Below are 20,910 nucleotides of genomic sequence, written 5' to 3'. Positions count from 1 at the left end.
ATTTATCCTACAGAGTGTAATTGGACACAGTGGCTTCTTCCCCAAATCCTCAGGGACAGGGATGGCACTGGATGCAGTGTCTCAAAACAGAGGCGGGGAAATGGTCTGTGGGTAACCTGGTAGGAAAATGAAGAAGGGTGCCAGGCTGCAGGGGTCCTAGCTGCCAGAAGGGCCCACCCAAACTTATCTCTGTATCTTTGCCTCGAGGTTTGACATGAGAAGGAAAGGCTCTAACCCTGGGATTTTCATGGTACTGCCAAGCATGGTCTTCAATCAGGCTCCACGTTCCAAAACAATACACTATACACCCCACCACTCCCCTTCACAGGGACAACTGAGGGAGAATTTGCTGGAGGGAAGGGATTTGAGAACCAGGAGAACACTGGTGTGACCAGGCTTCCTAACAGTAGCCCACTTCAAGCTTCCTCAGAAGGACAAGTAGGTAAGCTTCTTACAGCAGCTGCATAAAGGCAGAGGGTGGACCCAGTGGACACAGGCAACCATGCCCAAAGGCTTTCTGGCATCTGTCCAAGCAGCTGGCAAGGCTAGAGCCCTGGGTTTCTCCTTTCTCCCCAGAGACCCACAAATACCACTTCCGGTCCTCCTGCCTCTATCTGTGCTCTTCCTATACTCACCTCTTGCCTTCCCTGTACAGAGTTTTCTTCCTGCCTCTCTCATTCCGTATCTATCGCCCCCCCTTTCTCCTCCACCCCTGCTCCTTGCTGCCTTGCTATCCCTCACCAGCCTCAGAATGGGTCTTCCCCCTTTCCTCGCTCTCCAGTTGTGTCTGCCCCCTCCTTAGCTCTCACCCCTGCACCTTTCTCTGTATTTCTCTCGGTCTCTCCAGGCCTCTCCAGCATTTCTCCTCCCCCGCCTGGCTTCGGCCTCCCCCAGCCTCCCCATCTTCTGCTCAGTCTCCTCCCCCTCGCTCCTCTCCTCTCTTTTGGCCTCACCCTACTCCCTGCCCCCATCCTTAGGTCTCTTGCCATTCTAGAGGGTCGGGGGTGTCTCTGTGCCTCCTCTTCTCTAATTCTATTTGCTTCCTCCCTCTCTCAAAGGTTAGCAGGCACCCATCATTTTTAGCCTGGGCATCCCACCACCACCTCTGCCAGTCTTTTTCATTTATCTCCTCCTCTCCCCGCCCTTTCTTCGCTCTTCTTCCTGCCCCTTTAAATCTGCCTGGCCCAGCCTCCCCCGTGATGCTGGGATGGAGCAAACATTGATTTGTGCTGGGATGGAATCGGAATTTTGATTTTTTTTCTCCCCCAACCATAAGAAGGAAAAAAAAATAATAAAAACACCCCCTCTTGATAGCCCCCTCCCCCTTCCCACCAAGCTCCCAGAGCTTTTCCCTATCTCCATCCAAGGCAGATTTTTCCCCCCCTACATTAATTCTCATCTCCTCTACCCCTACCACTACCCTGCTACCACCCCCCCTCGTCTGCTCTTCGAGCTGGGCAGAGGGGACTCTCCCGCGGCTCTCCCACCTTCGCTCTCTGGTTGGAATATCTCTCCGGAAGGGGAGGGGGCTTGGCTTGTCCTGGGTGAAGTGGGAGTGGAGGTATCCAGCCATGGATGCTGTGCCTGGGAGGCAGCCTGAGCCACAGCCCACACGGTGAGTACCCTGCCCCCTCCCTTCCGCCTGCCTTGACCATCCTTGCCTTTTCCCTGCAGAGCTAGCCCCCTTCCCCATCCTTTCCCCACCAAACCCCTTGCCCACCTTGCTCCAACATCCAGCCCCACCCCCGCTTTGTCAGAGATGCCAGAGAAACCCGGGCAGAGTGGTTCCAACAGTAGCCAGGGAAAGGGGTGGCCTGCAACCCTGTCCAGCTGCCTCTCAGGACCCCCAAGCTGACATCCATAATTGGCATTCGACACCTAGGGTTTCTGGGTTGGAGAAGTGGGACTCCCACTTGGGGTTAAACCCCATTCCTGGAAGGGGCCATTTCTTTACAAAACAGAAGGGTGGGGGAAGCCCCCGGTACCCCAAATCTTGTGAGCTGCTGCAAGATACTGCCTGAGGGGGGTGGGGAGGTGCTGATGCCCGGGAGCCACCGGGCCAGGGAGCGGCGGGCAAAGAGGAGGGGCCTCACTTGACACTCCCCCCCCTTTCTCCGCAGCCACTCATGATGAGGGTCCAGCCCTGCCAGCCAGCGCAGGGGCTCCCCCGCCCCGCCCCAGTCTAACTGCCCCCGCCCCCAGGCCTCGCCCGGCTCCCAGGCCCCCAGCCGGCTCCCCAGCCCCAGGATGCGCTGAGCAGCCGGGGGGCTGAGGCCACGCCAACTACATGCATGTCCCCCGGGGGCAAGTTCGACTTTGACGACGGGGGCTGCTACGTGGGGGGCTGGGAGGCGGGGCGAGCACATGGCTACGGCGTGTGCACGGGGCCCGGCGCCCAAGGCGAGTACAGTGGCTGCTGGGCACACGGCTTCGAGTCACTGGGCGTCTTCACGGGGCCCGGCGGACACAGCTACCAGGGCCATTGGCAGCAGGGCAAGCGCGAAGGGCTGGGCGTGGAGCGCAAGAGCCGCTGGACGTACCGCGGCGAGTGGCTGGGCGGGCTGAAGGGGCGCAGCGGCGTGTGGGAGAGCGTGTCCGGCCTGCGCTACGCAGGTCTCTGGAAGGACGGCTTCCAGGACGGCTACGGCACCGAGACCTACTCCGATGGAGGTGCGGGGCCCAGCCCACTGTCTGTCTGCTAGTCCGCGTGCTCCTGCCTGTCGGCCTGTCCCGCGTATGCCGCTCCCCATCGATATGCCTTCCCCGTTCCCCACCCCCTGCACTCATCGTTCTGGACGCTCTACACCACTACCACCCACTCCCAGATAGACAGACGGACTCGCGCGCGCACACACCCTTTCATTTGTCTGCTTCTTCCTATCCCCAACTAGCCTGCCCCACCCCTTCGCTGTCTGCCTGTTCCCAATCTCTCCACTCTATCTGCCTGCCCCTCATAACTGTTGCCCACACCTCCTTTCTTTATCTGCCTGTCACACCTCCACTCTATCTGTTCTCTCACACTTTTTCAGTTAGCTTGCCCCTAATAGATAGACAGATGTGCCTGTCCCTCATGCCGCTGGCCAATCTACCTGTTTCTTACTTTCTTTCTCCAGGCCTACCTGTCACACTTCCCTGTCTCAGTCTCTCTCTTTCCCTGGACCTCCCTTTAGTTTGTCCATTTGCCTGTTCCACAGTCTCCTGTCGGCCTGCAACACCTCTTCCCCTGTCTATCCACACTGTCAAAAGCCAATGACTTCTGGTGCTTGCTGCCTTCATTCTGCTTTTCCACGTCTTGTCTCCCAGCCTCACCTAACCCAAGCTTCTAGTGGCCTTCCCCTACCTCCACACTAACAGACCCCACCTCTCACACCCAACATTTTGGCTGCTTGAGGCGCTTGGGAACTGGGGTGCAAGTAAGGGCAGATCCTGACTCTCTATCCCACCCACAGGCACCTACCAGGGCCAGTGGCAGGCCGGGAAGCGCCATGGCTACGGGGTGCGCCAGAGTGTGCCCTACCATCAGGCGGCGCTGCTGCGCTCGCCCCGTCGCACATCCCTAGACTCGGGCCACAGCGACCCCCCGACGCCACCTCCGCCCTTGCCCTTGCCGGGCGACGAGGGAGGAAGCCCGGCCTCGGGCTCTCGGGGCGGCTTTGTACTGGCCGGGCCTGGAGACACCGACGGCGCGGCCTCCCGCAAGCGCACGCCCGCTGCCGGAGGGTTCTTCCGCCGCTCATTGCTACTCAGCGGCCTCAGGGCGGGCGGGCGTCGCAGCTCCTTGGGCAGCAAGCGGGGCTCCCTGCGCAGCGAGGTGAGCAGCGAAGTGGGCAGCACAGGACCCCCGGGCTCCGAGGCCAGTGGGCCCCCGGTGCCTGCACCACCTGCCCTTATCGAGGGCTCAGCCACTGAGGTGTACGCGGGCGAATGGCGCGCAGACCGGCGCAGTGGCTATGGCGTGAGCCAGCGCTCCAACGGGCTGCGATATGAAGGCGAGTGGCTGGGTAACCGTCGGCACGGCTATGGGCGCACCACCCGCCCTGACGGCTCCCGGGAGGAGGGCAAGTACAAGCGCAACAGGCTGGTGCATGGGGGGCGTGTCCGCAGCCTCCTGCCACTAGCCCTTCGGAGGGGCAAAGTTAAAGAGAAGGTGGACAGGGCCGTCGAGGGTGCCCGTCGAGCCGTGAGCGCTGCCCGCCAGCGCCAGGAGATCGCAGCTGCCAGGTGGGTATGAGGCTATGTGCAGAGGTCTAAGCTGGGAGAGTGGCCTGGGGAGAGGGAAGTTTTGGGGTGAAGGGGAAATGGGGGGCCAGTAACAGAGATCTATGACCCAGAGTCTAGGTCTGATGTAGAAGAGCAAATGTAGGCCTAGGACCAAGAAGTTGGAGCCCTGGGTATTTGAGGCTACAGGTGTCTGTTGCTGTAACTGCGTGAGTGTTTAAGGAAAGAGTGAGTGAAAGACTGTAAGTGTATCTTGGTATCTTTTATGAAGATGTGTGTCTGTGGAATCCATTAGTGTGTGTGGGTGTAGCAATATGTATTGCCTTGTACCTTTTAGAGAAAGCATATCCCTAGTCTTCCTCCTTCTGCAGCTGATCCAGCCTCTAGGCCTCAGGCTGGGAGCAGCTGAATGATGGAGCCTTTGCCCAAGACAGAAACAACCACATACATACTAGCCACACCCAGGCTGCCCTCAGTTTAATAGCATTACAACCTTGGGTCTTGGGGCAGGTCTGGCAGAAATTACCTACCCACCTGAAATAATATTCCCTTGCAGCTTTGCTTCATCTGCTTCCCTTTAATCAGCTGATGAGATTTCCAAAAATTTGTCTGTAAATAAAATTTCCTTTCTGTGAATCAGATTACATCTCATGAATCAGGAACCTTGCTATCAAAAACAGTTCCCAAGAGAAATATACTGTAAGCCAAATATGCAATTTTAAATCATCCAGTAGCTACATTTAAAGTTAAAAAAGTGACATTTTAATGAAACCAATATATCCAAAATATTAGATTCCTACATGTAATAAATATAAAATTATTAATTTTATATATACATAGTTAAATCTTGTGTGCTTTATAATTCAGCACATCATCTCAATTCAGACTAGCCACATGTCAAGTGCTTAATAGCTACATATGGCTAGTGGCTATTGAGTTAAATAGTACAGGTCTAATGGAAGCTATTGTTATGAGAGGCTCCTTATTTATACAATCATACATTTGAATTTTTATATATTTCATTTTCTTGAGCACAGTTGAGGGATTATTTGTTTAATTTTGGCACCATTTGAAAGAGTGTAGGCCAGGATATGCCTAAATGTGCTCCAAGAAATGAGTTTGTATAAGAGGTAACAGGGATGTGTGAGAGAGAGACCCCGACCATAATCAGGACAAATTCAGAGACTGTGTATCTGTAGGGCTATCTGATGTCTGGGTGGTTGTCCAGCTTAAGCCAGAGGAGGAGGAGGGCAAAGCACCAGGGAACATTTTAGGGTAGATAGGGAGGGGAAGATGTGAAAGAAAAACTGATCTCAGTAGCTAGAGGATCTGGCAGTGGGAGGAGGCTGGTCTCCCCAGCAACAGGCCTAACAACCCTGATTGGCTGTTGGCTGCCATGGAAACAGCAGGGCCTCAGTAGCAGGTGCTTCTGCCAGGTAGCCTGAGCTTGGCCTGATGCCTGAGCAAACGCTGAATCTAAGAACTAGGGTTTGATTATCCATACCCTCATACCTTTTTACACAAAACACAGGCTCTTGTCAGTGCACCAGCTTCATGGCCACGAACGGAATGCAGTGCAACGCAAGACTATAATCCTCATACCCGACCTCAGACTCAGAAAGCTCAGTTTCAAGACAGGGATGGTCATATGGAATCTGAAAACATAGGCCATAAAAGGGTCATCCAAAGTCTTTCTGAGAAGTTTGTAAAGGCCTTGACCAACCAGGTGTGAGGGAAGGAAGCTATGTCTCCCCCAGAGTTGAACCTAAGGCTAGAGTGGACATCACCATTATCCTTACTCCCTTAATACTCAGATCACACAGACCAATGACCAGAAGGAGTTGCAGGTCTTGATTTACTCAAGCCCATGGCAATTACAACTGATTGACCCTATTAGTGCTTATTTAGTTTCCACCTTCGGTGAAACAACTAATAATAACAACTAATTTCTTAATGCCAAGACATGTGCAATTAATAGCAGAGGGTGGAGGAAAGAGAAAATCTAACATAAGAGGGTGAGCTGAGATGCAGAAATAGAAGTATTAATAATGCTTATGCTTACCTGTACCTACCTAGCAAGTGGGATGTGATGGGGCTTCCAGAAGGGAGACAGAGTTTATCCAAAAGGTACACTCACAAGGATGAGAAAGCATGCATCCTGGTAGGGGTAGGACATACAGTAATAGCAGAAACTACCCTTCCTCCAGCTCTGTAACTCAGAAAAGGGTGAGGTGGAGCAATGAGACTGATGGAGGGAGGAGAATGATGTGATAACAGAAGAGTGCAGAAAGCAAGATGGGAAAACTCGTGTCAGGAAATCTGCCCTTGAAGAGGTAGGATTAAATAATAAGATGGAGTGGCAGTGGTAACATGAGGGAGCAAAGGCTTTTACCACAGGACAGGGAGGGTTTCCAAAAACAGGGGTAGGGCAGGGGTACAGCTGCTAGGAGGGCAGATCTTAAGGTCCAGGAACTCCACAGAAGTGTGCGATTCAAAGGAGAACAGTAGGACAAAGCAGTGAGAACAGGAGGTACAAACAACAGAGTAGGTGGTAAGCCTAGCTTGGAAGCATCAAGCAGGGGCAGCTGCAGGAGGATGTGCTATGAGAGTATAGTCGTCTCAAAGAAAGGAGTAGGACAGGATCCCAGGAGGGCCTGGCCCTGCTGCTAGTAAAAGGGGAGTGCTGCTATAGGACCAGGCTGCTCCTTGGAGGCAAGGATTCTGAAGCTCTGTCTCACATACTTTGGACATGTTGTAAGGAGGAACCAGTCCTTGGCGAAGATCAGGCTTGGAAGGGTGGAGGGATAGAGCAAAAAAGGAAGACCCTGGATGAGATGGATTGACTCAGCAACCGGTGTAATAGGGGTAGGTGTGTCAGAGACGATGAAATTGGTTCAGAATAGAGCAGGGTCCAGAGCTGTTGTACATAGAGGTCGCTATGAGTCATAGTCGACTCGACAGCACATAAAAACAATAACACTATAGGACTTGATGACTGAGGTATTTCAGAGGAGCAAGAGTGAGTGATGAAATTAAGCTCAGCCCAAGTGTGAGATGAGAAACCAAAGGAGAGCTGCTCTTACCTACCAAGCTTTGAGGAAGGAAAAGGACTTCAGAGGATTGCTCAGATCTAGTGTGGTGGAATGTGCTGAATGCTAAAGCATTTGAGCATTAGCTGAAGTAGAGGAAAGCCTTCTAAATCCCCATTCCTGGGACCAACAGGGCAGCAGACGCCCTCCTTAAGGCAGTGGCTGCCAGCAGCGTCGCTGAGAAGGCTGTGGAGGCAGCTCGAATGGCGAAACTGATAGCCCAGGATCTGCAACCCATGTTAGAAGCCCCAGGTGAGGTGTGGACAGCTCGGGCGGGGTGGGGGTGGGAGGTGTGAACTCCTGGGGAATTATACAGACTAGGGGTTAGGAATCCCTGCAGGCGATTGGAAAGGGGGATAACCAAGGTGTGAGACTCCAAGAAGATGGAGTGGGGGCTGAGGGGGAGCTAGAGTCTTGTGTCTTGTTTGGGAAATAAGGCTTAAAATTTGTGAAGTTCTAAGGATAGGGGAATGACTGCTTGGCCAGCAGTAAGAGGCTATATATAGGTATGGAGATGCCAAAATCCCGGGAGGGCCCCAATCGGGAATGTAAAACTAACTTCACCAACCCAAGACCAGTTAGGCCTCTCTGATTCTGAGCTGTCTCTGCCCTAGGCCGCAGACCCAGGCAGGATTCAGAAGGTTCCGACACAGAGCCTTTGGATGAGGACAGTCCTGGGGTATATGAAAATGGACTGACCCCTTCAGAGGGCTCCCCTGAACTGCCCAGCAGTCCTGCCTCCTCTCATCAACCCTGGCGACCCCCTGCCTGCCGGAACCCACTGCCTCCTGGAGGAGACCGAGGTCTCTTATCCAGCCCCAAAGCTTGGCCGGAGGAATGGGGGGGGCCAGGTGAGCAGGCAGAGGAACTAGCTGGCTATGAGGCTGAGGATGAGGCTGGGATGCAAGGCCCTGGGCCCAGAAGTGGCTCCCCACTCCTCGGAGGCTGCAGTGACAGTTCAGGAAGTCTTCAAGAGGAGGAAGGGGAAGATGAAGAGCCTTCTTCACCCCAGCTGAGGGTCCCAGGAGGCTTGGAGCCTGGGCCCACAGCCGCTCCAGTCTTGAGGGGCACGTCCTCCAGGAGTCCTGATGCTGGGTGCCTGATGGAAGAGCTCGAGGAGCCTGCTGCGACCGAGCGCCCTGCTCAGCCGGTGAGACAGCCTCTGTCCCACTCTGTGCCCTGTGAGTCTCTGCTCCTTCCCCCTCAAAACCTTTCCACCCTTTCCAGACCCAACTGATCCATCCCTCTGTGGGTGACTCTGCCTTGGCTTCAGCTGCTTCTCTGTCTGTCCAGTCTTGCATCATATGCCTGCCTACCTTAAAAAGAAAGAAAGAAAACAAAAATCACCTTCAAGTCCTACTCCCTCATTTGACAGATGGGGAAACTGAGGTCCAGAGCACTTAAAGTAACGCGTCCAAGATTACAAACTAATAATGATACAGCCAGAACATCTTTCCTTGTTCTCCTTCCATACCATTTCCAGCTCCCAATTTCCTACTCCACCCCCATTCCACCTCCACACTTTCTCTCTTTGGTGCTTAGAAATAAAAAAAGATTGTTCCCTCCCTAACATGACTCTTCCCCCCTCTCCTGGGAAGAAGGGAAATAGGAAAGAAGGCAGAAAACTGGGAGGGGCGGAGTTTCCCCAGAACCCTGTACTCTGATTGGATTCCAGGTCTTCTCCTGTTTCCTAGCAACCACATCCTCACCCCTTCATTCCTCTCTTACTGCAGTAACAGCTGCTGTTGCCAACATGTGCTACTAAGGCCAAGCACCGCCTGCCTAGACCATGTGATATGCCAGTGGGAGGGGAAAGACGAGGAGGGAGGAAGGAGGGGCTATTTCTACCGTGAAGGGTGCCTAAGGGAAAGTAGGCGCTAACTGGGAGGAAAAGGGTGTTTTGTAATTCAAAACAAAGGTTTACGCCTCCCTTCCCACTTCTGGCTACTGCAGGTAGGGCAGTGAGGGTAGGTCCTAGGGCTAACAGCTCTATCCCCAGGAAGAAGGAACCTGAGCTGGACCTGGTTCTCAGAGACTGAGCCTACCTTTTCTGTCTCTTTAGGGAGCTGCCAACCTCCTGGTGGTGGGAGCCGTGGCCCTCTTGGACCTCAGTCTGGCATTCCTGTTCTCCCAGCTCCTCACCTGAGGCTACCTCCTAGCCTAGTCCTGGCTTTGGTTGCTGCCTCTTCACCCCCCTGAACCTGCCTTTTTCTCTTTTCTTCCTCCTGGTTGTTTTTGTGGGTTGTTGATTTTTTCTATTTTCCCTTTTCTCTCTTCGTTTTTTCTTTGTCCCTCTCTCGTTTCAGATTATCTCATTTCTTCTAGCTCTGTCTCTGTCTTCCTCATTTCCTTCCCTATCCCAATCCTTTCTCTTTCTCTAGATTGTTTACATATGAAGGGCTTTTCTCTCTCAGAGTTGCTTTCTTCTCTGAGACAAACAAATCAAGTCAGACCATTGCCCCATCTCCTCACCTTTTTTTAGACCTAAACTTCACTGAGGGTAGGGGTTTGGTATCTTAAGGAGTCTCCTGGAAACTGAATGGAAAGGCAAAAGAAAATGGAGAAAGGGGTGACTGGATACTGGGCAAGGTACTGGCTAAGCTGCTGTGGCCTCCTGATCCAAAAGGCCAGGTGTTTCTCTGAGGCCTAGTGAAACCGGAAGAGGTTGGCCTCTGCCTCTTGGAGGATCTTATCTTAACCTCCAGGCACTGAGCTGAATTCTTGCCTAACTCAATCCTTCCCTGAGGGAGATAAGGGAAGTGAAAAGGAGCACGACTCCATCTTTTTTTTTCCCTCAGTAGCCAGCACCTCCTCCAATTCCCTGTGGTGGCATGCCAAGAGCAAGTATAAAGGAACAAACAGTATCCAGTGCAACCAAGTTTACCCTGTGCTTAGCTTTGCCACTGACCTCTCTCACCCTTCCGTCTCTCCCCTAAAAGTTTGGTTGGTCTGGACTCACTTGTGGCCTTTGATTAAATTTCTAAGGGACTCAAAAAAAGCATTTCTACTGCAAAGGGATAGAGGCACTTGAGCAAGGCCTTTCTCCCCAACTCTGCCAGCTGTGGTTGGGGCAGGCGCTTCTGGGAGACGGAACCGGATACAGGAACTCACAGAGCAGGATGGGTTGTGACAAGTTTAATCATCTCAAAATAGATTATCTTTCTTCCCCCATCACATCAGAATCTTGTGAAACGGGAAGACAACAGAAGGAGGGGATCAAAAGAAGTGGACCCCCTCACACTTTCCAGGCAGGGCAGACCTAAGAGTCAAATCTGAGAGGCCGGTGGAGAGCCCTGTTTGAAGTTGTACCTAGTCCCTGGTACCAGCTATTCCCCTGGAGGCAGGAAGCCCTAAAAAGAAGGGACTGTAGGGCCCTCCTTAAGGGACTCGTTCCTCCTTCCCCTGCATGAAGCAGAGGTAAGCCACCTGTTAATCCCCTCCCTCAAGGAATGGCCTTGCCTGGGAATGCCCACCACATACATCCTCTTCTTTTTTCTAGTCAAACTCTGTTTATTCCTTGGCCTGCCTCCCTCTTTCCTCCCCTCTCAAACTACTTCTGATTTCTGTTTCATGGAATTTGGGATTGAAGTTAAACTACAACAGTGCCGCCAACACAAAGTCTTGCAGGAAAAAAAATTACAAAGAAATTTAACAAAAAAAAAATATATTAATAAAAAAGTTCAAAAAAGGGGGGGACTGTCATCTCCTTTGGGGTGTAATGGCTACAAACCTAAGCTGAGGCTGAGTAGTGAAGATGTACAAGCTGTTTTGTGGGAACCCCAACCTCTCTGCTACAGACAAAAGTTGTTTCCAGTAAACTCCAAAAACCAGAAGCTGAACGTCAAGGGAGTCTAGCAGGCCCTGCTGAGAGGGGCAGGGTCTTGTGATTGGGGCGGGGCAGGAGGACGGACCAGATGAGGCTCCGCCCCTCGGCCGGCCCTGTTCCAGGAAGCGCTTAGGGGGAGAGGCGCGGAGTTGAGACGGGGCCCAGGTGAGGCTGTGTAAAGGGCTGGCTCATGGGTGGGGAAGCTGAAATAGTCTGCGATGGGGGTGGGAGGAGAAATCTCAGTGAAGAAAAAGCGCAAGGTTCGGAAAGAAGAAAGGATTGAGTTAGGGATGGAAAGTCAGGTGTGTGCGTGCAGTAGGGGAAAATGGGCGGGGCTCTGGCGCAGACTCTAGGGAAGTGGAGAGTAGAGCACGCATGCGTACTGGGGAGTCTCCTTGACCCGTGAGGGCGGAATTTTGCAATCCAGGTGTGGAAAGGTAAATGCGGGTTGGTTTGTCCCATAGTAATGGGACATGGACCTTCAGGATCTTTGGCACAGGGCACGCCTGGGCGGAAAGGAGAGGCACACTCGGCTAGAGTATTAAAACGTGCCTCATTCCTGGGCTCTGCCCCCAGGATGGTGATGCCTTCGCTGAAGCTTCAGGACCTAATCGAAGAGATTCGAGGGGCCAAGACCCAGGCCCAAGAGCGGGAGGTGATCCAAAAGGAGTGCGCCCACATCCGCGCGTCTTTTCGGGATGGAGACCCTCTGCACAGGCACACCCAACTGGCCAAGCTGCTCTATGTCCACATGTTGGGCTACCCCGCCCACTTTGGACAGGTATGGGGCAGCGATACCTCCCTCCTGAGTTTGATACGGAATACTAGTGGGGAGAGGTCTCAAACCTTCTCATCTACCTGTACCTCAAATTTTTCATTCTACAAATGACAGCCTCTGGGCTCACAATGTACACAGCATACCTCGCCCCCTCACAGCCTATTTGGTAAGGAGCTGGTCTAAATCCTTCAGTTCTCTGGCCAGCCTCATTCAGGGCACCTTATCCTATCCTTAACTCTCCTGTTCCAAAGATTTCTAGGCCCTTGAAACTTCCCACTAATGCCTGAATTTTCTATACCTGTTTTGGAAGGAAAGTTGTATTTTACCCCACAAATTAATCTGATATTAAGAAGGAAAATAAATCAAGATGTTAGTGTTAATGGTTTCACCCCTTCCCTGTAGATGGAGTGCCTGAAACTGATTGCCTCCCCCAGATTCTCAGACAAAAGGGTGGGCTACCTGGGGGCCATGCTTCTACTGGATGAACGGCAGGATGCTCACTTGCTCATTACTAACAGCATCAAAAAGTGAGAAGGCTGGGAGTGGTCCTAGGAATCATGGAAATGGGATAGTGGGGAACTGGAAAATTCCCAAGGGGCTGCCTCATGTGAATACTGGGAAAGACTGGTGTTTTCAGAGACTTGACTGACCCTCCTCCCAACTCTGCAGTGATCTAAGCCAGGGGATTCAACCAGTGCAAGCCCTGGCCCTGTGCACGCTGAGCACCATGGGCTCTGCTGAGATGTGCCGGGACCTGGCTACAGAGGTGGAAAAACTGCTCCTGCAGCCCAGCCCATACGTGCGCAAGAAGGTGAGGTAGCACAATCCTAGGGATTTGTCCCTCCAGAAGCCATCTGGTTTGTCAGATAGAGTTTTGCTATGGAATTTGGTAGACTCCTGCCCTGTCTTGAGATCCCTGACCTCTGCAGGCTGTTCTGACTGCGGTGCACATGATTCGGAAGGTCCCTGAGCTCTCCAGTATCTTCCTCCCACCCTGCACCCAGCTGCTTCAAGAACGCCACCATGGTAAGGCTACAGGGCTCCCCATCTTGTCTCAGCCCTGACTGTGTGTGAACTAGAGAAGTGAAAGCTCGGACAGGAATCCTAGCTCACCACAGAAGGGCAGCGCACATACACACATGCAGTAGACTCTCCCTTGCCCCCGGCCCACCCTTTGCTTCCCCCACCCTGACCCCAGGCATCCTGCTGGGCACCATCACGCTGATCACGGAGCTCTGCGAACGAAACCCTGCAGCCCTCGGGCATTTTCGAAAGGTGGGCTGGTGAAGGAGCAGACCCTGGGCCAGGAAAAGAGGGGCAGAGGGAAAAGGATGCAGGAGCCCTCATGGTTTAGTGTGTAATATATTGGGCTGCTAACTGAAAGGTCTGCAGTTAAGAATCCAACCTCTCTTTGGGAGAAAGATGGACAATCTGCTCCCATAAAGATTTGTGGCATCAGAAACCCAATGAAGGGTCGCTACAAGTTGAAACCAGCTCAGTAAGAGTGGACTTTGGATTGCAGTAGGGATGGGGCTGGAGGTTGAACAGATAGGAAGAATGCCCAAACAAAGCTATGCCCTCCTTCCAGGTGGTCCCCCAGCTGGTGCAGATTCTCCGGACTCTGGTGACATCAGGATATTCCACAGAACACAGTATATCTGGAATCAGTGACCCTTTCCTACAGGTGGGCTGACCTTATGTGTATTCCAAGAACAAAGAGATTAAGCAGTAAGATCATGACCAGAGGCTGCCTCCCAGAGAATAGTAGCTCAGTGTCTTGGGTAGGAAGAAGGTAGGCATAGGATTGCCTTGGTCATCCCAAGACCTGTTTGGCTGTTCTGGGGCAGGGGATAGGTTAGTAACTTGGTCAGAAAATGTAGTCTGACAGTAACAACTACTTGTCCAGGAACCCATGGAGGTGATAAGGAGGTACTAGGGAGTCAGCCAGACCTCATAATTCTCTTCTCAATGATAGATTTTCCTCCTCAGACCCTCACCTTCTTATCCTATAAGCTCTCCCACCCTTCACTCTTTAATTCATCCCTAGGTCCAGATACTTCGTTTGCTTCGGATTCTAGGCCGGAACCATGAGGAGAGCAGTGAGACCATGAATGACTTGCTGGCCCAGGTGGGGGACTAACTAAGAAAGGGGCAGGGTTTGAAGAATTGCTCTGTGATCCTACCAACCCTGGGTGTCCTCACATGACCCCCATCATGAGTAGCTTTATTATCGCCTTGTTTTCTCCTCAGAACTAAACTTCCTGAAGGATACAGTTTATCTTCAGTGCTATAGTCTTGTGCCCATTCTGGTCCTGGAGCATAGTGGGAGCTTAGGGAAATGTATTGGATAGTTGAGGACTGGATGGACACCGTAAGAGAGACTGAGAAGAGGACAGAGGCCTTTGAAGATGCATCTCCTCTTCTAATCCATTCAGGTGGCTACTAACACAGAGACCAACCGGAATGCAGGCAATGCAGTCCTGTTTGAAACAGTGCTCACCATCATGGACATACGTTCTGCAGCTGGTCTACGGGTATCAAATGCCTCTCCCCACTGCAGCCCCACTCACCATCCCTAGCAAGCAAGGTCTCTTCCCTGATCTCTCCCCTCATCCATCATAAACCCTGTGGCCCCCACTCTTTAATGAGCAGTTTGTGCCTTCCTTGACTATCCCTAATTTCTGCCCTGCTTAGGTTCTAGCTGTCAACATTCTTGGCCGCTTTCTGCTCAACAATGACAAGAACATTAGGTAATAGTCCCAAGTGTCTGCCTTGGTCAATGCCGCTGATATCCAGGCCCTCTGTCTTTGTTCTCCCAGAGTCTGTTGTACTCAAGGCAAAATAGTGAATGAGGGCTGTTGGAAATTGGCATGATGGGGTATCTCCCACACTGAGCAGGTATGTCGCCCTAACATCGTTGCTGCGACTGGTGCAGTCTGATCACAGCGCTGTGCAGCGGCACCGGCCCACTGTGGTGGAATGTCTACAGGATCCTGATGCCTCCCTCAGCCGGTGAGTGGGGCTGGAGGGAATAACAGGCCCCAGCACCTGGTGGCTAAGACCTGGGTGGGCTTAGAACTGCTGAGTGAGGTAGCTAAGGGGATGAGTGCTTGGGGAAGAAGAGGGCCTGAGGTAGAAAAGGGGTGACCTGAATGACATGACATTATCTTATTTCTCCTGCCAGTCGTGCCCTGGAATTGTGCCTGGCCCTGGTGAACAACTCCAATGTGCGAGCCATGATGCAGGAGCTACAAGGTTTTCTGGAGTCATGTCCCCATGATCTACGGGCTGACTGTGCATCAGGCATCCTGTTAGCTGCAGAGAGGTGAGGTGTCAAGTGTTCAAGAAGCAGAAGGGATGGAATTGCAGGAGGGTCAGTGCCAGGCATGATGAGCCATATATCCCCCAGGTTTGCGCCAACCAAGCGGTGGCACATAGACACTATCCTGCGTGTGCTGACCACGGTAAGGTGGGGACTGGTATGAGAGAGCATGGTGGGAATAGCAGTCACCACACTGGTTTGACCCTGTTCACCCACCCTCAGGCAGGCAGCCATGTGCGAGATGATGCAGTGGCTAGCCTGATCCAGCTGATTGGGGAAGCCCAGGAGCTCCACGCCTACTCTGTGTGCCGCCTCTATAGTGCCCTGAAACAGGACATCTCTCAGGTACCATGTCCTTCTGCCCAGGCCCAGCCACTCCTACAACCTTTCCTTGGCCACCTACTGTTAATACTTAGTTCTTTACCATTTTTTTTCCCCTTAAGGTCACAGCTATTTTCTTAGCAGAGGAAACCGTGAAGGACAGACCTTTACTTTTAGTTAGAACAGCAGGGTTTTTCTCCTTACTCTAATACCTACTGGTCTTGCATCCACAAATGACTAACTTTATGCTCAATGTACTTAGCTCTCTATCTTGCCTACTTCATGGGGCTTTGTTGGGGATCAAATGAGATCTTTTTGCATGCACTAGGTTTTATTACTTTCCATGCTGAGATTAGCAGATGCTGGCCACTATCTGCAGCCCTTTATCCTTATCAAGAAGGGTAGTCTTCCATCAGATGCTCCACTGGAGAAGGAGGGGCAGTCTCCTTCTGTGCCAGTCAGATCCAATTCAATGGTACACAATAAGGGGGGTGGGAATGGGAGGGAGCCTAGAAACGCACTTGCTGTACCATTTGGTTAGGCCTTGTAGTTGTGAAAGTTGAACACCAGAGGGCAGTGGGGACCCAAGTGCCAGCCAAAAGCCAGCTACTAAAACTTTTCATATAATTGTTCTGTATGCAGACGCTCTTCCCTTTCCTCATCCCTCCAGCATTCACCATCTCCAGTGCCCGAAGATGTCACAGGGTCTGGAGATGGAGAGCAGACCTTGACATTGCCTCAGTGATGTTTTTTATTCCTTGCAGCAACCACTGGTACAGGTGGCAGCCTGGTGTATTGGGGAATATGGCGACCTCCTGGTGGAAGGGAACTGTGAGGAAACTGAGCCACTTCAGGTGAGGCCTGCATTGGTGATATACTGAGGGTCTCAGCAGAGGCAGGACTTGGTCCTGGGACTTGTCCACTGTCTGTGTCCACTCTGCAGGTGGAGGAGGAAGAGGTATTGATGCTGTTGGAAAAGGTGCTACAGTCTCATCTGTCCCTGCCGGCCACCCGAGGATATGCCCTCACAGCCCTCATGAAGCTCAGTACCCGCTTCCATGGAGACAACAAGTAAGGAAATATCCCATCCCCTCTCATAGCTCCTCCCCCTTGGAGTCCTAGTAAGAAATGTCATTTCACTGAGAGCTGTGGTGGCCTAGATGTAAGAAGCAGCTGTGCTGCAATCCCAAAGTCACAGGGTTCAAATTCATGAGCTGCTCTGCAGGAGAAAGATGGGCGGTCTCCTTCATTGCAGTTTACTGCCTTTGAAAATCCGCTGAAGGGTCAGCTATGAGTTGAGTCAGTTGTGACTCAATGTACACAGCATCCAGTTCCTGAACTTCTCTCTAGGCATATGCCCTCTCCTCTGCTTTTCTGAAAATACCCAATCCTTATCTCCTCACCCTTCCCTGCTATGTCCTGGAGTTGAAGGGCTAAGCAGACTCCTGTTCTTGCTTACACACCGTTCTGTGGCCCAGACATATCCGACAGGTGGTGTCCATCTACGGGAGCTGTCAAGATGTGGAACTGCAGCAGCGGGCTGTGGAATATAACACACTCTTCCGAAAGTATGACCACATGAGGTACATTCAACATTCCGCTGCTTTCTGGGGCCCAAACCTCGGTTTTTTCTCAAACTTACTTTCTGGGTACAAGGGTCTCACCCTGGCCTGTGCTTCCTGAATCTTGGGTAGGAGTCTCCCACCCACAATACACTGAAGATAAGCGAGCATCTAACCCTCCCTACCCCCACTGCTCTTCTGAAAACCAGCAATAGTGTACCACGTGAGGAAATCAGAGGGGCACTTTTGACTTGCTATGTGTCCAAGATTCTCACCCTCCTCCGAAATGCCTCTCATTCGAGGCCTCAGATCCACCAAGTGGGCAGGTATTCAAAAGGGACATTGCATCCTCTCAGAGCTGCCATCCTTGAAAAAATGCCTCTCATGGATCGAGGGCAACCTCAGGCTGATGAAGAGGCAGCGGAAAGCAGAGAACCCCAGACTTCAGCAGCAGCCCCTGTCCCTGCAGAGCCCCAGGTGAGCAGGCTGGAAACCCTGGAGTGAGACTTGGCCTGCTTTCACAGCCAAGTCTCAACCTTAATCCTCTTTCCCTCAGGCCTCAAAGCTCTTGGATCTGTTAGATCTCCTGGATGGTCCTTCTGAGGAGGCCCAGTGTCCCCCTCTTCTGGATCCCTCCCCAGGGGGTACTTTAGTACACCTCTTAGACCAGCCCTGTGTTTCCCCACCCCTGGGTAAGTCTGTCTGCAAAGGAAAGATACCTTGGCAGGCTGGATCTGAGAAAAGGTGAGGTGGAAATAATGCTGCTGCTTCTTAGCCAATAACTGAAGTTCAGGTACCTTTCTCTATTCCTACCTGGACATCCTTCTGTGTCCTCCCTTGTTCCAGATTCTGTACTCTGGCTTGTGGGGCCCTGCTTCTTCCCCATTACTTTCACCTCATACCATTTTCCCACTGTATATTCCATTGGTCCCTTTTAGCTCTACAATCTTCTTACCTCACATCCTTGGCATTTCATGCTTTTACGTGGAATGATCTTTTCTAGCACATCATCTGACCAGTTCATTGTCACTCCATGTCTCAGCTAAAACATCAAATGCTTTCTCCTGCCACCTTCACCCCCTTAATTACCTGAGCATAATTTCTTTCATAGAACCTATTACAGTCCATAATTCTATTTCTTGTTTTCCACCTCTCTCTCCCACTAGACTATAAGCTCCGGTAGGCCAGGGACCTTATTTTGCCTGCTTTCATTGGCATCTTTAGTGCTCTGTACCTAATGTCCACAGTTCGTTTTTGCTATATTAATTGTGCACGTTATGAATGAATAAATTGCGTTATCTCCAGGCCAAGAACTGAATTGCCTCTGTCTTCTTATTCCAGATCCCATCCCAAATCTTAAAGTGTTTGAGCGTGAGGGAGTACAGCTGAATCTGTCTTTTGCTCGACCCCCCGGAATTCCTGCTTTGCTTTTAATCACTGCCACTGCCAGCAATTCCTCAGCAGGTGATGTCACCCATTTTGTCTGCCAAGCTGCTGTGCCTAAGGTTTGTATTAGAGTTCAGACAGTGGCCTGGGCACTTCAGAAAAGAGGCCATTAAAGGAGAGTGTGGGGAAGAGATAATGAGATGGGCCGTGGTCTGCAGAAACAAGCTCTGGGAAATGGAACTCCTGGGCGCTTGAGGGTTTGCCTGGGCCCAGCCCATTGCCTTCCTGTGCTCTGTCCAGAGTCTCCAGCTACAGCTCCAAGCCCCCAGTGGGGACACAGTCCTAGCTCAGGGCGGACTTCCCATCACCCAGCTGCTCAGAATTCTCAATCCTAACAAGGTGAGCTCCTGGCACCCCACGTGTAAGACCCGGGGGAAGGGGAAAGTCACAGACGTTAACCCTATTCCCTGCTCTCTATTCCTAGGCCCCTTTGCGGCTAAAACTTCGCCTTACCTACAGTCACTTCGGGCAGTCGGTGCAGGAGATCTTTGAGGTGAACAACTTGCCTATGGAGACATGGCAGTAACAGACTCAGTCTCCCCACTCACAGTCTGGAACCTTATGGCCCAGATTTGATGGATGGGGGCAGGGACGGTAGCAGGAGCTGGACTCCCGCACCTTGAAGCCTATACCTGATGGTTCCCAGCAGGTGGCGCTCTGGCTCTATGCTTCTCACTTGAAAACCCTGTGACCCCCCCCCCGCCCCAAAATAAGCAAAGCCCAATAAAAACGTAGGGGAGGAGCCATATTGGGGTATTAGCTGTGTAAAAAACATGTATTATAATAGCAAGGGAAGAAATATTCTTACACAGGAATCAAATATATTTCCCTGAGCCTCTGAAACCCATTTCAAGGAGAGTTTTCTTTCTTTTCTTCTCCAGCCTGGGGAGCCAGTTTGCACCCAAACTTCCACAGGAAACACTGCACCTTCTCAGCCTATGGGAGGGCACTGTAAAATCAGATCAGAATTTTTACGTTTCCAACAGCGATTCCCACTTCTTTCCCTAACCTGATGCTATTCCCCACACCCCAAGGCAGGGAAATCCCTGCTGCCTCCCCTCATCTCTAACTCAGCTGTAAGGCGGTTTAGGAGCCGCTGGCAGAATCAATGGCATCGACCAAGGGAGGGGGGGCAGCAAGGGATTTTCCTGTGCTTAACTACTGATCACGGCTAAGTGGAAATCCTATAAACACGAGCGGAAATCAATGGAGGCTGCTTAGCGGCCAGGAGAGAGGGGCGGCCCACAGATTGCATCTGACGGATGAGGGAGAAGAGGCAGTCAAGGAGGATTCAAGAAAGGGGAGCTGGAGGCAGGTGAAGGAACAGGCAGAGCTGGGGAGAGAGAGATCACTGTTGGAAAGGAAACCAGAAGAAGCAGCAGGAGCCCAGAAGTGAACCCCATTAGACTTAGTGTACTTCCCACACTTCAGCAGGTGACACCCCTAATCCAGGCTACTGTCCAGATGTTTATTGTCCTGTGGCCTCTCTCTGGAGCTGTTCACTTCCAGCAGAAGTTTATAATCTTCAGGCCTGAAGCGTTGCAGGTACACAATCAGCTTGGCAGGTGGCATCTCCTGTGCTGACACACCTGCAGACAAAAAGATGAGAAAAGCACAGATCTGTATTCCCTGCCCACCTAGCCAGGACCCCCGGAGCGCCAGAGGCAGCACTGGGATTCTGAGTGCCACCTGACAACTTCCAGAACCCACTCCCTTACCCTGAACTGGGGCCTAAAAGGGCCAGTTCAAACTGTATGGCTAGGAAGACAAGAATGAGCCCATTCACAGCAGAAATGGTGACACAGTGTCCATAATGTTGGGCCATGAAGATAAAAAGGACTTTGTAGTGACTGATACATTGTTTGTCTCCCAGTCAAGATGAAAGCCCACCTTGGCAGGCATATTAGCTTGACAATGAAGTACATGGTTATAATACCCATAAAAGAAGAAAAACAAGAGATACAGGAGACTGGAGAAGATGCTTTGGTCATGGGGCAGCACCCTCACAGAAGTGCCTGCCATCTGTTGTGGTTGTCCTGCCCATTGCTAGTGCCAGTCCTGGCAGCATGCTAGGCATACAGCAGGAAGTTCAGTGTATGCTGAGTTTAGAACAATATTCCAGGGCCAAAGTCTTCCGTTTGTGTGAATGAACTGTCTACAAGGGAGCTAAACCCTACTAATATTCTCACATTTTTGTCAAAGCTATCAGGATCTGTGTAGATCATAACAAACTGTGGCTGACTCTGAGAAGAGTGGGAATCCCAGAACACTTGATCGTTCTAATGAGAAACTTATACTTGGACCAGGAGGCAGTCATCAGAACAGAGCAAGGGAACACTGCATGGTTC

The 20,910-nt window shown here is 51.8% G+C and overlaps 3 protein-coding genes across 4 annotated transcripts in view; 2 read left to right on the top strand and 1 right to left on the bottom strand.

Moving 5' to 3' along the window:
* Positions 1-1,002: 1,002 nt before the first annotated feature.
* Positions 1,003-10,998, top strand: JPH4 (junctophilin 4). Of its 2 annotated transcripts, XM_006883155.1 has the most exons (7): positions 1,038-1,615; positions 1,758-1,891; positions 2,121-2,670; positions 3,450-4,221; positions 7,441-7,559; positions 7,922-8,457; positions 9,370-10,995. In XM_006883155.1, the coding sequence occupies exons 3-7, from the start codon at positions 2,292-2,294 to the stop codon at positions 9,451-9,453; spliced, it is 1,890 nt and encodes a 629-aa protein (XP_006883217.1). In that variant the 5' UTR covers positions 1,038-1,615; positions 1,758-1,891; positions 2,121-2,291; the 3' UTR covers positions 9,454-10,995. The 2 variants fall into 2 exon arrangements, with proteins under 2 accessions (XP_006883216.1, XP_006883217.1); XM_006883154.1 differs by lacking the exon at positions 1,758-1,891 and having other exon boundaries at positions 1,003-1,615; positions 9,370-10,998.
* A 712-nt stretch (positions 10,999-11,710) lies between these two features.
* On the top strand, positions 11,711-19,088 carry AP1G2 (adaptor-related protein complex 1, gamma 2 subunit). The gene is made up of 21 exons (XM_006883153.1): positions 11,711-11,914; positions 12,314-12,438; positions 12,581-12,722; positions 12,841-12,937; positions 13,110-13,186; positions 13,500-13,595; positions 13,959-14,039; positions 14,347-14,445; positions 14,606-14,661; positions 14,810-14,923; positions 15,096-15,236; positions 15,321-15,375; positions 15,456-15,578; positions 16,319-16,408; positions 16,498-16,625; positions 17,033-17,137; positions 17,473-17,593; positions 17,673-17,808; positions 18,458-18,621; positions 18,803-18,901; positions 18,987-19,088. Exons 1-21 carry the CDS (start codon positions 11,711-11,713, stop codon positions 19,086-19,088), a joined length of 2,355 nt encoding a protein of 784 aa, XP_006883215.1.
* A 917-nt stretch (positions 19,089-20,005) lies between these two features.
* The window catches only part of THTPA (thiamine triphosphatase), a 3,280-nt gene continuing 2,375 nt past the window's right edge, over positions 20,006-20,910 (bottom strand). The window contains exon 2 of the mRNA XM_006883312.1: positions 20,006-20,151. Coding sequence (XP_006883374.1) covers positions 20,006-20,151 — 146 coding nt within the window. The remainder of the gene's footprint in view (positions 20,152-20,910) is intronic.

This window comes from Elephantulus edwardii, unplaced genomic scaffold, assembly GCF_000299155.1.
Source record: "Elephantulus edwardii isolate Elephantulus edwardi_28Jun2011 unplaced genomic scaffold, EleEdw1.0 scaffold00026, whole genome shotgun sequence".
Lineage (NCBI taxonomy): Eukaryota > Metazoa > Chordata > Mammalia > Macroscelidea > Macroscelididae > Elephantulus > Elephantulus edwardii.
The sequence above is the reverse complement of the archived record's forward strand: the minus strand, read 5'-3'. Positions and strand labels throughout refer to the sequence as shown.

What these genes read in the sequence shown, in the direction of transcription:
- AP1G2 (XM_006883153.1), top strand. Translation starts at nt 11,711, where the DNA reads ATGGTGATGCCTTCGCTGAAGCTTCAGGACCTAATCGAAGAGATTCGA. An exon ending in CCCTCGGGCATTTTCGAAAG is followed by an intron (nt 13,187 to 13,499) that starts GTGGGCTGGTGA and finishes CCCTCCTTCCAG; the next exon opens with GTGGTCCCCCAGCTGGTGCA. An exon ending in CGCTTCCATGGAGACAACAA is followed by an intron (nt 16,626 to 17,032) that starts GTAAGGAAATAT and finishes TCTGTGGCCCAG; the next exon opens with ACATATCCGACAGGTGGTGT.
- JPH4 (XM_006883154.1), top strand. Translation starts at nt 2,292, where the DNA reads ATGTCCCCCGGGGGCAAGTTCGACTTTGACGACGGGGGCTGCTACGTG. An exon ending in CAGGAGATCGCAGCTGCCAG is followed by an intron (nt 4,222 to 7,440) that starts GTGGGTATGAGG and finishes TGGGACCAACAG; the next exon opens with GGCAGCAGACGCCCTCCTTA. An exon ending in CCGAGCGCCCTGCTCAGCCG is followed by an intron (nt 8,458 to 9,369) that starts GTGAGACAGCCT and finishes CTGTCTCTTTAG; the next exon opens with GGAGCTGCCAACCTCCTGGT.